Source organism: Talpa occidentalis, unplaced genomic scaffold (assembly GCF_014898055.3).
Source record: "Talpa occidentalis isolate TD23 unplaced genomic scaffold, MPIMG_talOcc4v2.1 talOcc4.9, whole genome shotgun sequence".
Classification (NCBI taxonomy): domain Eukaryota; kingdom Metazoa; phylum Chordata; class Mammalia; order Eulipotyphla; family Talpidae; genus Talpa; species Talpa occidentalis.
Genome location: NW_023605305.1, coordinates 16,019,554 through 16,035,847, shown reverse-complemented (window position 1 = coordinate 16,035,847; position 16,294 = coordinate 16,019,554). Strand labels below are relative to the sequence as shown.

At 43.6% G+C, this 16,294-nt stretch overlaps 1 protein-coding gene across 1 annotated transcript; it reads left to right on the top strand.

Annotated features, from left to right (window-relative positions):
• The first annotated feature begins 1,041 nt into the window (after window positions 1-1,041).
• Window positions 1,042-15,977, top strand: RPA2 (replication protein A2). Its single transcript, XM_037499888.2, has 9 exons — window positions 1,042-1,213; window positions 1,465-1,568; window positions 6,092-6,193; window positions 6,322-6,435; window positions 8,260-8,334; window positions 9,061-9,177; window positions 14,024-14,116; window positions 14,293-14,387; window positions 15,351-15,977. Exons 1-9 carry the CDS (start codon window positions 1,198-1,200, stop codon window positions 15,433-15,435), a joined length of 801 nt encoding a protein of 266 aa, XP_037355785.1. The 5' UTR covers window positions 1,042-1,197; the 3' UTR covers window positions 15,436-15,977.
• The last annotated feature ends 317 nt before the right edge of the window (window positions 15,978-16,294 follow it).

Genomic DNA, 16,294 nt, shown 5'->3' with positions numbered 1-16,294 from the left:
CCCAGCGCTCAACCGCTGCGCCACCAGGGAGGCCCCCCTAGTAAATATTTTTAAAGAAATAGATGTCATGGGCTCCCTGTGGCGCATGGAGTTAAGCACCGCACTATGAAGCAATCCGCAGCCTCTGAAGCACGAGTTTTATCCCCGCTGGCCAGGGAGCTACCCACATGGCGAGGCAGACCTCTCCTGCCTCACCGGCTGCTCCCCTCAGCAGTGTACTTAAGTCAGTCTGTTCTGTTTCCCACTCTGTCTCTGGTGAATTCTCTCAAACCCCCCCCCCCACACACACACCTCTGGCCTGTACCCCAGCTCTTGTATGCATAAATAATCTTTAAAAAAAAAATAAAAAGAAATAGATGTCAGAGCTCGGAGCAGACTTTTCACTCTCATAGGAATAGGACAGATACAACCTCTTTACAGGAAGTATAGTTAAAGCAAAGGAGGATGAGGAGCTGGATTAAATCGGGGTGCGGACAGGTGGGGGCGGGGAGGTGCAGGCCTCAGATTTCTTTGAAAGGTCATCCCGAAGAAAGAGTGTAGGTTTCTCATAGTCTCACTCGGGAGAAACAGAATCAGGGGATGTTACTACAAGAGAACTTGATTCCCCATGAAAAAGAATAAGCAAGCTCACCAAATACTATTAAGCTAAATACTAAATTCTACGGGTGCGAAAATGCTGCCCCAATGCGGGGCAGAGATACCACAGAAGGAATTCTACGATAGCGCTTTAAAAGAAAGCGCAGACCGGAGAAAACTTGGCGGGAACAAGAGGGCGCCAAACAAAGGAAGTGACGTTTGTTGTGCCCTCTAGAAGGAAATCGCTAAGATGCGGAAGTATCCTTTTGATTGGTTTTCTTGAGACACCATCCTATCAGAATTTCGTATTCAATGTTTGCGCCTGCGCAGCGTGGTTTGCCCTAGTAAATATGGCCGCAGAGGCGTCAGTTCCCATTGGAGTTCAGCATGTGCTTGCCTGAGCCTCACCAGAGACGACCGGAAAATGCGTAGCATTTGCGGGCCTTGATTGGTTGAAGCAAGAAGCATTCTGGGCACTGATTGGCTCCTCCATTTGCGGGAACTCGTTTGCGGCTCAGTGAAAAGTAGATCCCGCGCTGCGGACGCAGCACGGTTCTGAGGTGTTTCGCGAGCTCGCTAGACCCGGGCAGCCTGGATCTCGTTCACTAGAGAATCGTGGCCATGATGTGGAATAGCAGTGAGTGGGGAGAATGACAGTCGCGAGAGGGACTTACTAAGAGGCCGGGAGTCGGGGAGGCGTGTGGCGGCGGGAGGCTGCGGTGGGGCGGGCGGGAGCCGAGGTGGGGCCTGGCGCGCCGCGGGGGAGCTGGCGGGAAAGGTGAGGGAGACGCTCGGAGCGGCCGAGGAGTGGGTCTGAGGGGAGCGGGCGGGGGAGGTGTCGGAGGCGTGGAAAGCCTCGCGGATATTAATCCTGTTGTTCAACGCCAGGTGGATATGACAGCTATGGCAGCTCCTTTGGCGGAGCCGGTGGCTACACACAGTCCCCTGGGGGCTTCGGATCGCCGACACCTTCACAGGCTGAAAAAAAATCCGTAAGTTGAAAGGGTATTTTCGATTTATTTTGTCCTGTCCTGAAGCTCGTAACTCAGCCATAGGAGAGAATTTCTGCGGCAAAGGAAGGGTGTTACATAGGAACCCATTTGATAATTTTGTGAGTTTGGAAAGTGAAATCTCCCCATCGTTTCTTTGGCTGTGTTTTGTTCTTGTGTTTGTTTCATGGCTTTTACTTTTTGTACTTTTTAATCAAATTCTGTTGACTCCCCATTGGTTTACTAGGCCATTGTCATTTGGGGGTACCGGGTCACACCTCACCCTCAGCTTTATTTTGAAATTTACCATTATAGTTAGAGAACTAATATTGGGGGAAAACTGAATTTATATCAGAAGCCTATTTTGCATTCTTTTTGTACTTGAGGTTTTTAAATTAAATGTTTCAAAATGATTTAGCGTGAAAAGAGCATGGTTTTGAAAACAGATCTGTGTCCTGTACTGACATTATGCTACCTTATCTTTGGACACATTTCTTAACTTTTTCAGTCAGTTTTGCACCTACTAAATGAGATTACTAATTCAGGTTGTTGTGAGACTGGATATTATGTCCAGAAGTGCCTTCCCGCATAGTTTTCACTAAATGGTTCCAGATACTCTTTTCAAAAAACAAAACAAAAACCTGAGCATTGGAGCCTGAAAGCAGTGTCCTGGGCCACTTTACCTTTTCACTGGCAGTGTCACTTTAGTGGAGCAACACGAACCCTGGAGCCCTTCCTTTTTTCCTAGTGCTAAGTATTTTTTTTTTTTTAATTTATTTATACAAGAACCAAGGTACAGGCCAGATGCACGGGAGGGTGAGAGGATTCACCAGAGGCAGAGCGGGGAACAGAACAGGCAGGCAGACTGAAATACACTGCTGAGGGCATGAGCAGGCACGACAGAAGTCTGCTGTGCTATGTGGGACCCTCACTGGACGCTGGGGATCGAACTGGCGCTGCGGAGGCTGCGGACAGCTTCACGGCTGCGCTCAACCACCTGTGCCACAAGGGGAGGCCCTAGTGCTAGTATTAAGGTGAAAACTAGTACTAGTGCTAAACTTATCACAGGTGGTTTTAGAATTGGTAAATAAATGTATGAGAGGACAATTGCAAAAAGCTGTCCAAAAGCTTGCTAACTCATTTTTTCAGAAATGAGGTTGCATTTGATAAGTGCTGTTGATTTCATCCTTTAAATACAAGGTTGCAGGGCCTCCTTGGTGGCGCAGCGGTTGAGCCCTGGGCTGCAAAGCTGCCCGCAGCCTCTGCAGCACCGGTTGGATGCCCGGTCTCCAGCGAGGGTCCCACATGGCGCGCAGACCTCTCCTGCTGCCCGCTGCTCCCCTCAGCAGTGTACTTCGTCAGTCTGCCTACTCTGCTCTCCCCTCTGGCTCTGGTGAATTCTCTCACCCTCCCGTGCTTCTGACTGTATCCAGTGTTTGTTTAAATAAATCTTAAAAAAAAAAAGTTTAAAAATAAATTAATTAATTAAATAAATACAGGGTTGCTCTGGCTTCTCTTTAGTTGTCATTCAGATTGGTGTTAAGTTTCAGTATCTCTTTTGTGTACACGTTGATAAACTTTTACCTCTCTGTTAATTCAGGAGTGTGTGTCCTTAGAAAAGAATTTGCTGATAATTTTGATACAATTGAACATTATATTTTTCCTAGAAGTTACTTCATATAATCCAGAAAGCATTTATCATTTATCTCCTTATACAGCAAAGGCTTAGGGATATCAAGGGACCCCCTACCCCCACCCCTGCTTACATAGCTAGGGAGTTGCTGGCACCAGATAGTGCACACGTTATACTGAGCAAACCCAGAATTTGGTGAGCAGCTGCTTCTCTCTTTTATGGTTTTCTTTTTCCCAGGAAGACCAGAGGGGAAGCTGTTCCTCTTAACTGTGTCTTCCTTGAGACCATGAAAGAGAACACAAAGGTGGTTGGTTCTTGTCTTTTCCCCTGGAGCTTAACTATTTTTCTTCATTCAAGTTGTTAGAATTTTCTTTTCTTTTTTTTTTTTTTTTTAATAGAGGCATGCTTTATTTATTTGTTTGCTGGTTTGTTTGTTTGTTTTGTTTATACATGCACTGGGTATAGTCAGAAGCGCGGGAGGGTGAGAGAATTCACCAGAGCCAGAGCGGGGAGCAGAGCAGGCAGAAGGACCGAAGTACACTGCTGAGGGGAGCAGCGGGCGGCAGGAGAGGTCTGCACGCCATGTGGGACCCTCCTCCGGTGGCCGGGGAGAAGCCGGGGATTGAACCGGCGGCGCAGAGGCCGCGGGCAGCTTCACAACCCAGCGCTCAACCGCTGCGCCACCGGGGAGGCCCAAGTTGTTAGAATTTTCATCTCAGACAACCATATAGGTTATAAACTGGAAATGCAAACCCAGGTCTTTTTGTTTTTAAATCTAGTGTCCACTGCAAATTAGATCAGCTCCCTATTTAAAAGTTTTCAATCCATGTATACACCTGTTATATTTAATTGAACCACGTGAAATTTGCAATGCTCAACATGTTTTACCTGTGAAAATGGTGGTTTCTTTCAGTATCATCAGCCTGTGGTTCATAGTCATCTAAAAAATAATTTTCTGGGCCTCCCCTGGTGGCGCAGGCGGTTGAGCATAGCGCTGTGAAGCTGTCCGCAGCCTCTGTAGCACTGGTTCCATCCCAGCCGGCCGGCAAGAGTCCTATATAGTGTGGCCGACCTCTCCTGTCTCGCCTGCTGCTCCCCTCAGCAGTGTATTTCTTCAGTCTGCCTGTTCTGTTCCCCTCTGTGCCTCTGGTGAATCCTCTCACCCTCTCGCGCATCTGGCCTGTACCCCGGTTCTTATATAAATAAATAAATAAATTTTTAAAAAATAATAAAAATAAAATAATTTTCTTCAAATGTAAGACTTAATGGTGGAATACTTGTGAATATTTTTAGAACAGGAATTCCTTGTGATTGGTTCCTGGCATCTAATAGCTGCTTATTAAAAAAGCAAGAAATATCTGTTATTTGAAATGAATTTGAAGGTATTACTAATGCCGTATGTAACTTTTTTACTTAAAGAGTAATATTTATTGAATACCTATTATAGGTAAAAATTAATATTAGCATTTTTATAGACATTACATGTTTCCTTTACATGAAATGTAGATATTCTCATTTTATGGAAGAGTTTATGTATCCAGAGCAGTGGAGCTGAGATTTAAACACAGAATTTACAGGGCCTCCCTGGTGGCGCAGCGGTTGAGCGCTGGGTTGCGAAGCTGCCCATGGCCTCTGCGGTGCCGGTTTGATCCCCGGCTGCTCCCCGGCCACCGGAGGAGGGTCCCACATGGCGCGCAGACCTCTCCTGCCGCCCGCTGCTCCCCTCAGCAGTGTACTTCGGTCCTTCTTCCTGCTCTGCTCCCCGCTATGGCTCTGGTGAATTCTCTCACCCTCCCGCACTTCTGACTGTACCCTGTGCTTGTATAAACAAACAAACAAATAAATAAAATAAATTAAAAAAAAAAAACATGCCTCTAAACACAGAATTTACAAACTAACTTGTTCTTAGTTTTCTTTTTTTTTTTTTAAGATTTATTTATTTATACATATAAGAACTGGGGTACAGGCCAGAGGTATGGGGGGTGAGAGGATTCATCAGAGACAGCGGGGAACAGAACAGGCAGACTGACTGAAATACAATGGTGAGGGGAGCAGCGGGTGAGACAGGTGAGGTCTGCTGCACCATGTTGGTTACCTCCCCCGCTGGGGATTGAGCGAGTGCTGCATCTTAACCCCTTGTGCCACCAGGGAAGAAGCCCCTGGTCCTTAGTTTCCTTATGCTGAAGTTACAGTAAAAATCTCAGTGATGAGGGAAAACAAATTATATAGTAGACTGTGAGCACTCAATCCTGGGGTCCCAGTGCTTCTTAAATCTATAAATACTGACAGAGCATATAACTTCTTTATGATATGAAATACTATAAAGTTGGGAACATAGTGATTCCTCCTTATTAAAAGCTATTGCAGATATAAAAAGTGAGGAAGAATAGCTGACATAATTACTGATATTTATTATTTTTTTTTTTAAAGATTTATTCATTTATTTATACAAGCACTGGGGTACAGTCAGAAGCGGGGAGGGTGAGAGAATTCACCAGAGCCAGAGCGGAGAGCAGAACAGGCAGATTGATGAAGTACACTGCTGAGGGGAGCAGCGGGCCGCAGGAGAGGTCTGCGCGCCATGTGGGACCCTCGACCCGAGGCCGGGGATTGAACCGGCTCTGCAGAGGCTGCAGGCAGCTTCGCAACCCAGTGCTCAACTGCTGTGCCACCGGGGAGGCCCTAATTACTGATATTTATTGAGTGCTTACAAATAATCAGGTAGCATTCTAGGTACTTGTCCATATATTTAGTTTATGAAGAGTGCTGGACGCATAGCAGGTGTTAAATGAATGGTAGTTACTATTTATGCTTGCTTTTTATTTTCAGTATTATTATTACAGAAGTAGTTACTATTTATGAATTTACGCTTGCTTTTTTTTTTTTTCCCCAGAGAGCCCGAGGCCATCACATTATACCCTGTACCATATCTCAGTTGCTCTCTGCCAACATGGTTAATGAAGTGTTCAAGATTGGGAATGTTGAGATTTCACAGGTATGTAAAATAACTGGTGTAAAATAATATGTAACTATGAATTAAAACTTACTTCCCTTATAAAACTTACATATACATAAATGTTGCTTTGGTCCAAGAGAATAAACTTTTTTCCTCTTCTGATTTAGGTCACTATTGTGGGGGTAATCAGACATGCAGAGAAGGCTCCAAGCAGCGTTGTGTACAAAATAGATGACATGACAGCTGCACCCATGGATGTTCGCCAGTGGGCTGACCTGGAAGTAAGCTGAGGCTTTTGAATCAGGGTGGGGTTACTTTGGGACTTTGGACATGTTGCACTTTTTCAGTCTTGACTTTTTAAACGCTCTTATAAAAATGACACATTTAAAAATTTTTTTAAAAGATTTATTATGCATACCAAAGCTGGGGTACAGGCCAGAAGGGTAGGGGGGCGCGGTGAGAGGATTCACCACAGACAGAATGGAGAACAGAACAGGCAGATCGACTGAAGTACACTGCTGAGGGGAGCAGTGGTCAAGTCAGGAGAGGTCTGTTGCACCATGTGGGTTGCTTGCTGGCCGGTGGGGAATCGAACTCATGCTGCAGAGGCTGCAGCAGCTTCATAGGTTGTGTCTTAACCCCTTGCGCCACCAGGGAGGCCCCACATTTAAAAATTTTAAGTAATAAAAGCTCTAACAAAGCAGAAGATAATAATAATAAAAGAACTTCAGTTTAGCAAAATGGTCAAAGATGCTTAATTTATAATAGATGGGGCCTCTCCGGTGGCGCAGTGGTTGAGCGCTGGATTGCGAAGCTGCCTGTGGCCTCTGCGGCACCGGTTCGATCCCCGGCTGTTCCCCGGCCACCGGAGGAGGGTCCCACATGGTGCACAGACCTTTCCTGCCGCCCGCTGCTCCCCTCAGCAGTGTACTTCGGTCCTTCTGCCTGCTCTGCTCCCTGCTCTGGCTCTGGTGAATTCTCTCACCCTCCCGCACTTCTGACTGTACCCAGTGCATGTATAAACAAAACAAACAAACAAATAAATAAAATATGCCTCTATTAAAAAAAAAATTTATAATAGATGAAAAACAAGTTGCAACAAAAATAACAAGCCACTTTATCTTCTTTTAACTTACTAAATTGGCAAAGTGAAAAAAGAATGACAATGTCAGGCCTCCCTGGTGGCGCAGCTGTTGAGCGCTGGGTTGCAAAGCTGCCCGCAGCCTCTACTGTGCTGGTTCGATCCCTGGATGCTCCCTGACCACCGGAGGAGGGTCCCGCATGGTGCACAGACCTCTCTTGTCGCCCGCTGCTCCCCTCAGCCGTGTACTTCGTTCCTTCTGCCTGCTCTGCTCCCCGCTCTGACTCTGGTGAATTCTCTCACTCTCCTGCGCTTCTGACTGTACCCAGTGCTTGTATAAATAAATAAACAAACAAATCTTAAAAAAAAAAAAAAAAAAGAATGACAATGTCCACTTCTGGTGAAAGCAGCAGCTAGTACAGTGCCACTACCGGGTGCTTGATCTGTTGAATGTTTTGTCATTGTTTATTTAAGGAAGTGGATACCATCTACCCTAATGGTATCAGTATAAATTTGTATAACCATTTTCAAAAATCAGTAGATGACCACAATTACCCATCGTTAAAACCTAGCACCCCACTGCTAGAGATTTACATTAGGGAAATACTTAAAGATATGTACAGGGATGCAGTTGTAAGAATGTTGATGATAACATTGTTTATAATAAACAAACAAGCAATTTCAAAATGCTAGCACTAGGGGAACAGTGGGTAAGACAGGAGAGGTCTACTGTGCCATGTGGGTTAGCTCCCCAGCTGGGAATCAAACTCATGTTGCAGTGGCTGGCAATAGCTTGCTAGTGCTGAGACTTAACCCTTTGTGCCACCAGGGAGGTCCCAAAGAAATTTTTAATCTTAACCTTGGTTTTTCAGAAAAGCAGATTCTAAAAGGGGAAACTTGTTATATTAAGGATACTTTGTCTTAATTTGTAACTTTCTCTTTCTGAATATGATTTAGAAATGTTAAAGAGATTTTTATGAACATTACTAAAACCTTAGTGATATATTTGTATTTTATCTACTAGGATCCCAGTGATGAAAACACTGTGGTTCCTCCAGAAACGTATGTGAAAGTGGCTGGCCATCTGACACCTTTTCAGGTAAAGTAAAAAAAAAAGACAGTTTAAATACTTTCACATGAGATTGTTTTTAATTCATGCCTGAATTTAGCATTCAGTAATTCCTCACTTAATTACAATGTAATAACAATTACACTATCAGATAATTTTTTAGATACTGGGACTTTAAGCAAAACTATGCACAGTGAAACCAATTTTGCTGTAGACTGATAGAAAAAAGTTAATTTCCGCTAACATTTCTGGTCACAATAGTGTCACCAAACTTCTAAAAACCCCAAATGACTCTAATATTAAGTAATCATTTTTTATTCATTCATTTTCCAATCTGCTTATTCCATTTCAGGCTATGGATGGGCAGAGTCTGTCTTGGTAGCTCAGGTACAACCCTGGACAGAATACCTCTGCATTGCAGGGCCCACTCACACACAACCACACTCACTCCACCTGGGACAGTTAGTTGTGCCAGTTAACCTAATGTATACACCTTTGGACTATGGGAGGAAACCGAATTAGCTGAGAGAACGCACATAAGATATGAGGAGAGGGTATAAACGCCACACAGTGACCCTCACCTGGAGTGATTTGTTTTTTTCTCATCAGTGTTGTAAGACCTCTTTTAATTGAGGATCTGCTGTAAAACACATTATTCCCATATTAACAAAAATATTATAACCAAGAAAAGAGCTGTAGTATTTTGCCCTGAAATGTGTTCATCTGTTATTCACATTTTTCTCTTTGTTTTAATAGAACAAAAAAACCCTGATAGCCTTTAAGGTTATGCCCCTGGAGGATATGAATGAGTTCACCACACATATGCTGGAAGTAGTCAATGCACACATGATGCTGAACAAAGCTAACACCCAGGTGGGTTTTTTCCCTTCCATGGGAGGATATAGATAGTTTCTGTGCTCTGGCTCGGATTTCCTCAACATTTTGGAGGTTGAACCAGAAGAAAGAGTTTACTCACTTTTCAAAACACTTCCTACATGAACTTCACTGTATTGTTTTCATCCATATGAAGCACTCATGTTGCCCTCCGAATGATGAGTTTCTTTGATGCCATTGGGTTGAAGGGTAAGGCCTAAAACAATCCTCAAGTGTAGCACCATAACTGTAGCCTGAACCTTTAGCTCCCAGATTGCCAGCGTGTATGCAGAGAAAACCCCTAAGGAGGACAGCATTTTGCTGCTTCCCTTCCAATCTATTGACTAATTAGGAAGCTATACACTATTATTTTGTCTCTAAAATTTCTCAACATTATTTTCTGTGGTATGAATTCAATTTGACAAACTCATCTAGAATCACACAAAGGATTTGTTGATTCTAATATTAGAATGTCCTGTAATGATTCTCGTGGCAAGTTGGAGGATTGGTTACAGAAGGAGGTTACAGAAGGAGACTCTTGAGAACAAATAAGCAGTAAGGATGCTATTGCATCCTGTTCTGTACTAAGCACTTTGTTAACCACTAGGGATGCAGAAATAAATTCTTTCATTTGAAAAATGTTGAGCCTAGTATGTACCAAAAATTATTCTAGGCCCTTATAATACAGCAGTGAACAGATGGATAAAGTGTTTACTCTCATACTTGGATTCTTGAGAGAAATAGGCAGTACACAAAAAGACAAATAATGTAATTTTGGGTAGTTATAGGTGCTCTGAAATAGAGTAGAAGAGAATAAGGAAGGAGTAAGAGTGGTAAAATTTTAGAAAAGAACATTCCAATCAGAGGGAATAAAAACTGTTAGGAGGCTGGAATGAACTGGCTATGTCTGAGACCAACAAGAAGGCCAGAGTGTCTGTAAGGGAAACCAGTGACAGGTAAAATAGTAAGGGATATAGGCAGAGGTAGAACCCAGATCTTGTAGGGCTTTGGAGGCCATAGTAAGGACTGCTCTCTTTCAGTTGATACTAAACATTCAGAAGCTTTTGACTAGGGAGTGATGTGGTTTGATTAATCTTTTTAAAAGCTCACTTGGCTGCTCTACGGAGAATAGACTATGAGACACCAAGAATAGCAGCAGACAGAATTCAGAAGAATGGTAACAGCAGCTATAATAGAAAGTGGTTGGATTCTGATAAATTTTGAAGGTAGCAGCAACAGGACTTTGGTGGGTTAGATAGAAAACACCAAAAAAGGGGAAGGTCCAAAAATAGCCCCTAGGATTGGGGCAGGGGTGACTTGATGAAGCTGGCAAGTTTGGAGGATAAAATTGAGACTCCTATTTTGGCCCTTTACCCAGGGTGAGATGCCAGCTAGAGCTCTAAGTGGAGAATAAAATGGGTAATTGAATATATAAGATTGGGGCTTAAGAGAGGTCAGGGCTAGAGATAGAGCTGTGGGAGCCATTGTCATGTAGGTGATGTGTCACACATCACCTCGGATGAGATGAGACACTAGGAGTGAGAGCTCTGGAACATGCTAACCTTTGGAAGTCTGGAGCAGAACAAGACCAGTGAAAGTAAAAAAATCACCAGTTTTCCTAACTAGGAAATACGATTCTGCAGAATGTTTTGGAAAGAGTATTTTAAGAAGGTCGAGTGGAAATTACGGAGTGCTGCATGGAAACCAAGTAAGATGACAATGTTCTGCTATCACACTTGAAAACATGGGTCTTCAAAAGAAAGGCTTCAGGAGAGGGTAGGGGAAAAGTGAGTTAGAGAATGGGGTTGAATAGAAAGTGTAGGATATTTATTTCATTACTGTATTTTATAACTTGTGTATGTATGTATCAAATATATGATAAAAACAGAATGGCTTTAATGGTAGTTGGGGAGTGAAAACTAGGTATATAGACAATTATATTGAGCAGTAAATAAAGTAGTCCTCACCCTCAAAGAGTTTGCTTTAAGCTTTGAAGGTTCAGCTCACTTAAGCAGTGAAAGCCTTGATAAGTGGCAAGTGCTTGTGTCATGGAACCACAAAGAAGGGTTCCCCAACCTGACCCCTAGAGGGAGTGATGTCTTTAAAACCACGAGGCAAGGGCACCTGAAACAGGACATGAGGCTTTTTCAGCAAAGGTGTTTGGGTAAAAAATAGCATTAAGTTCAGTGTTAACAGATCATAAAATGTAAGATTTCTGTTTTACCAGCAAGCAATGTGAAAGTTTCTAGCTTCAAAACAAGGAATGATGATTGATTTCTCTCTTTTTTTTTCTAAAGGTTTCTTTATTCATGCAAGAGCTGGGGTGCAGGCCAGAGGGAGTTGGGGAGGATGAGAGGATTCACCAGAGACAGAGTTGGGAGCAGAACAGCTGGATTGACTGAAATACACTGCTGAGGGGAGCAGCGGGCGAGACAGGACAGGTCTGCTGTGCCATGTGGGTCAGCTCCCTGGCTGGATATCAAACTCATGCTGCAGTGGCTGGTGATAGCCTGCTAGTGCTGAGACTTAATCCCTTGTGCCACCAGGGGGGCCTAGATTTTTGTTTTTCATCACCTCATAGTATTGGGTATTTAACAAATGTTTGAGGAATGAATGAAACTCCTGACAGGTACAGTGCCCCTGTATCTGTCATGGGTAGTTATATATTTTTTTAAAGATTTATTTAGTTATGCATATAAGAACTGGGATACAGGAGAGGTACGGGGGGTGAGAGGATTCACCAGAGACATGCAGATGAACTTGAGTTGCACTGAAGGTTATATTACTGGGCTGTGGGGGCAGATTTGGAAGGTGAAGGAATGGAGACTCAGACAACTAATGTGTGCAGGATTGAGTTGGTTTTTTTTTTTTTTTTTTTTTTAAAGATTTATTTATTTATTTATTTATTTATGCAAGAACCGGGGTACAGGCCAGATGCACAGGAGGGTGAGAGGATTTACCAGAGACAGAGCAGGGAACAGAACAGGCAGACTGATGAAATACACTGCTGAGGGGAGCAGTGGGCATGACAGGAGAGGTCTGCAGCGCCATGTGGGACCCTCGCCGACTGACCAGGATCAAACCAGTGCTGCAGAGGCTGTGGACAGCTTCACAGCGTGGCGCTCAACCGTCTGCGCCACCAGGGGAGACCTGAGTTTGGGTTTATTAATTGAGGAATTATCGCAGAAAGCAGGTTTAGGGAGAAAAGTAAATAATTTTACCATAAAGTGTGTGAGCCTGTCTCTGTGGAAGTTGTCTGTGAACAAGGATTTGTGGCCTAAGAGGAGGTTCCAGATGAGATCTGGGGGGACTGTCAGCCCTTGGGAGACAGAAGAAGCTATTGATAAGGATAGTACAAAGGTATAGTTTGAGAAGTAACTGCAGAACCAGAAGAATATGGTATCATGAAGCCTAGGAGAGGAGTGTATTTTGAAAGGGGTGTGGTCAGTGGTGTCTGCTTCTGAGAGGCCAGGTGTTATGAGAACTGAAAGAGACTTGGGTATATTTAAAAGTCATTAGTGACTTTGTTGACAACAGTTTCAGAGGTGTATTGGGAGAATGAAAACCATGATTGTGGTCAACTATTTTTTTTTTTTAATTGGTGGTGAAAAGGAAGAAAAGAGGTGATTGGAACACTCCTTAAAAAAATTTTTTTAGGGCCTCCCCAGTGGCGCAGCGGTTGAGCGCTGGGTTGCGAAGCTGCCCGTGGCCTCTGCAGCGCCGGTTCGATCCCCGGCTGCTCCCTGACCACTGGAGGAGGGTCCCACATGGCCCGCAGACCTCTCCTGCCGCCCGCTGCTCCCCTCAGCAGTGTGCTTTGGTCCTTCTGCCTGTTCTGCTCCCTGCTCTGGCTCTGGTGAATTCTCTCACTGTGCTTCTGACTGTAACCAGTGCTTGTATAATAAATAAATAAAATAAATCTTTAAAAAAAAAAATTTTATTTTGTTAAGGTAACTGGTTTGCAATACTGTATGACTCAGAAATAGAGGCTCCCACCTTTGCAGGTGTATGTTACACACCACAGGCACCAACAATGCACCAGTAGTCCTCCTCTGTGCCCTTTGTTGTTCACCCTCCTTGTATCACTTCATGCCTAATTGACACTCAATGCTTGAGTGATTGATCACCAGGGATATCACTGTAGCCAATTTCCAGGTAATTTTCTTCTCAGCCCAAGTTATCCTCTCGTTCCTTACATCACAAAGAAAAGAAGGATCCAGCAGGTACCCTTTTCTCTCTCTGATAGTATGTGCTTCAGAGGATTACTTGTCCTTCCTCTGAAACACTCAGAAGACAAAAGGAGGGCCTCCCTAGTGGTGCAAGGGGTTAAGCAAACCGCAGCCTCTGCAGCACGAGTTTGATTCCCGGCTGGCCAGGGAGAAACCCAAATGGCGCAGCAGACCTCTCCTGTCTCACCCACTGCTCCCCTCAGCAGTGTATTTCAGTCAGTCTGCCTGTTCTGTTCCCTGCTCTATCTCTGTTGAATCCTCTCACCCCCCGCATCTCTGGCCTGTACCCCAGCTCTTGTATGCATAAATAAAGAAATCTTTTTTAAAAATTTAAAAATAAAAGATAAAAGGAGCAATAGCAATGAAAACTATAATAATCAGTTAAGGGAAACATGAAAAAAGGAGTTGAAAAAAATGACATCAAAAATATAAACTGTGAGGAAGAAGAGTGAATAGAATGACCTCAAAATTAATTTGCTATCAGTTTGAAATACTCTTTAGATTATTTGGTCTCCCCATATAGATACTTGTTTTGGGGGAAACTCTGTTTAAGTTTTCTTAAGCTGATAAGTAGGACTGTGTTTGGTGAATTTTCTAATGTTGTGAATTTAATTCAGCCCCCAGCATGCAGACCAGATCCAGGAATGACTGGAGCAGGAAACTTTAATAACTTCACGCCAGCAAATGGCCTCACTGTGGCCCAAAACCAGGTAAACACCTGAGTGGCTCCAGGAATGCAAAACACAGACAATCCTAAATTTTATAACTTCCTTAATGATTCTAATGTGAAGTACCTGACTCATTTCTTTGTTATAAAGGGATTCATATTTATATGGAGGAGCAGATTCAGAGTAGTTGCTAAAATCTTTCTGATTGGACTCTTTAGGTACTGGATTTGATCAAGGCTTGTCCAAGACCTGAAGGATTGAACTTTGAGGAGCTCAAGAGTCAACTCCACCATATGACTACCATCTCAATCAAGTAAGTGTTTGTACCCCTTTCACCTCACCAGGGTTTCCTAGTAATGAGAAATGAGTTTTAAAAAACAAAACCAAACTGTCTCCCATCCCAGGAGGGGAGTTGTTAGTAGTAGGAAAAGAAAAAGAATGACAAAGGTGGTCCTCCCTGTCACAAACCTCATTTGTTTGTTTATTCAACATACGCTAAGGCCTATGATGTACAGGGAAAATAATTTTGCATAAAAACTGACCTGGTGCCTCTTGCCAGAATTTATTCTGAAGGAGCAAGGTCCTTTGCTCCTGGTGCTCAGTTGGCCGGGCCCATCTGTGGTACTGCTCCCGCTGGGGAGGTATGTCCTATCAGGCATTCTAGATCTGATGGCATTAGACTTTTTTCTAACTAGAAAAGAAATGCTTGTGTCTAATTCCATTTCTTATATAAAACTAGGATAACAATTTCTCTCTCTGTCACTGTGGTTATGATGAGGCACAGAATGACTGTCATTAACTGTTGCTGACACTGACCCTGACAGTCTTGAGAGGGGTTTGAAGGTGCCAAACCATATTGAAGAGCTCTTTTCTTTATTTCCTGCAAGTCCACTTCCTAGAGGGGGAGCTGCTGGGTCAGTTGGGGGGGGGAAGAGAGGACTTACAAAAAGAGCTGTTTATAGGAGCTTTTATGTACACACGGAACTGTAGCTTTAGATCCCTGTTTTGATTTGTTTAGACTGGTACTTAGGGTGAGGCACTGTTGCTTTTACACAGTTTGGAGAGGGGTGCTAGGCAGCCCAGTCATTGTTTCTCTGGAGTACCTCAGTTTTGTGATTCTGCTGGCATTTCCCCCTCCATGATCCTTTTTGACCAAAATGGTATGAATTCTGAGACAATGAGGGGCTGAGTGAAGTGTACATATTTAATGGTATCCAAAGGCAGTGTCTGTTCTTCTGTTCTTCTTGGTTATAAAATGTGCCTTTTTTCTTTCTAGGCAAGCTGTGGATTTTCTAAGCAACGAGGGCCACATCTATTCCACTGTGGATGATGATCATTTTAAATCCACAGATGCAGAATAACTGGATCTTATTGGGCCCCTGAGATATTTTCCAACTGGACCTGTTTTCACAATCTGTTGTCTTAACTCACTGCTTAAGTTTTTTGAAGCTCCAAGAGATGTAAACCAGGGTCGAACTTCCTAAGTTAGAAACTAGTTACAACATCAGGATAGGTGGAGTTGAAAGGGAGGTGCTACGAGAGTGAGTTCGTATTACTGAAATACCAGAAGGGGTTCTCTATGACTGAAGTGCTTGAGAGACAATGAGCAGGACTGCAGAAGGTGATGGGTCTGTTAGCAGAGCGCTAACCAAGAATCTACTAACTTCTGCCAGTTTTTGTTCCCCACTTTGGTTATATGGTGTTGCTTTCAGAATTGCACTTTCCTTCGTTTTGTCAGAACTGCTGCCTGGACTTGTTTTTTATAAAGATGAGGTCCTAGAGCAGTGGACTTGGGAGTAGAAGAGAAGAAATGTTATTGTGTTTTGTACAAAGTAAGTACATTCATGTTTAATAAAATAGTTCTATTATTGCAGTGACCTGTGAAAATGTTATTTTTCTTTTTCTTTTTTTTTTTTTTTAAAGATTTATTTATTTATTTATACAAGCACTGGGTATAGTCAGAAGCACGGGAGGGTGAGAGAATTCACCAGAGCCAGAGCGGGGAACAGAACAGGCAGACCGACGAAATACACTGCTGAGGGGAGCAGCGGGCGCGACAAGAGAGGTCTGTCACGCCATGTGGGACCCTCGCCGGCGGCCAGGGATGGAACCAGTGCTGCAGAGGCTGTGGGCAGCTTCACAGCCCAGCACTCAACTGCTGCGCCACCAGGGGAGGCCCTATTTTTCTTTTTAAACTGGTGTAACAGAGCAGTGTAACGG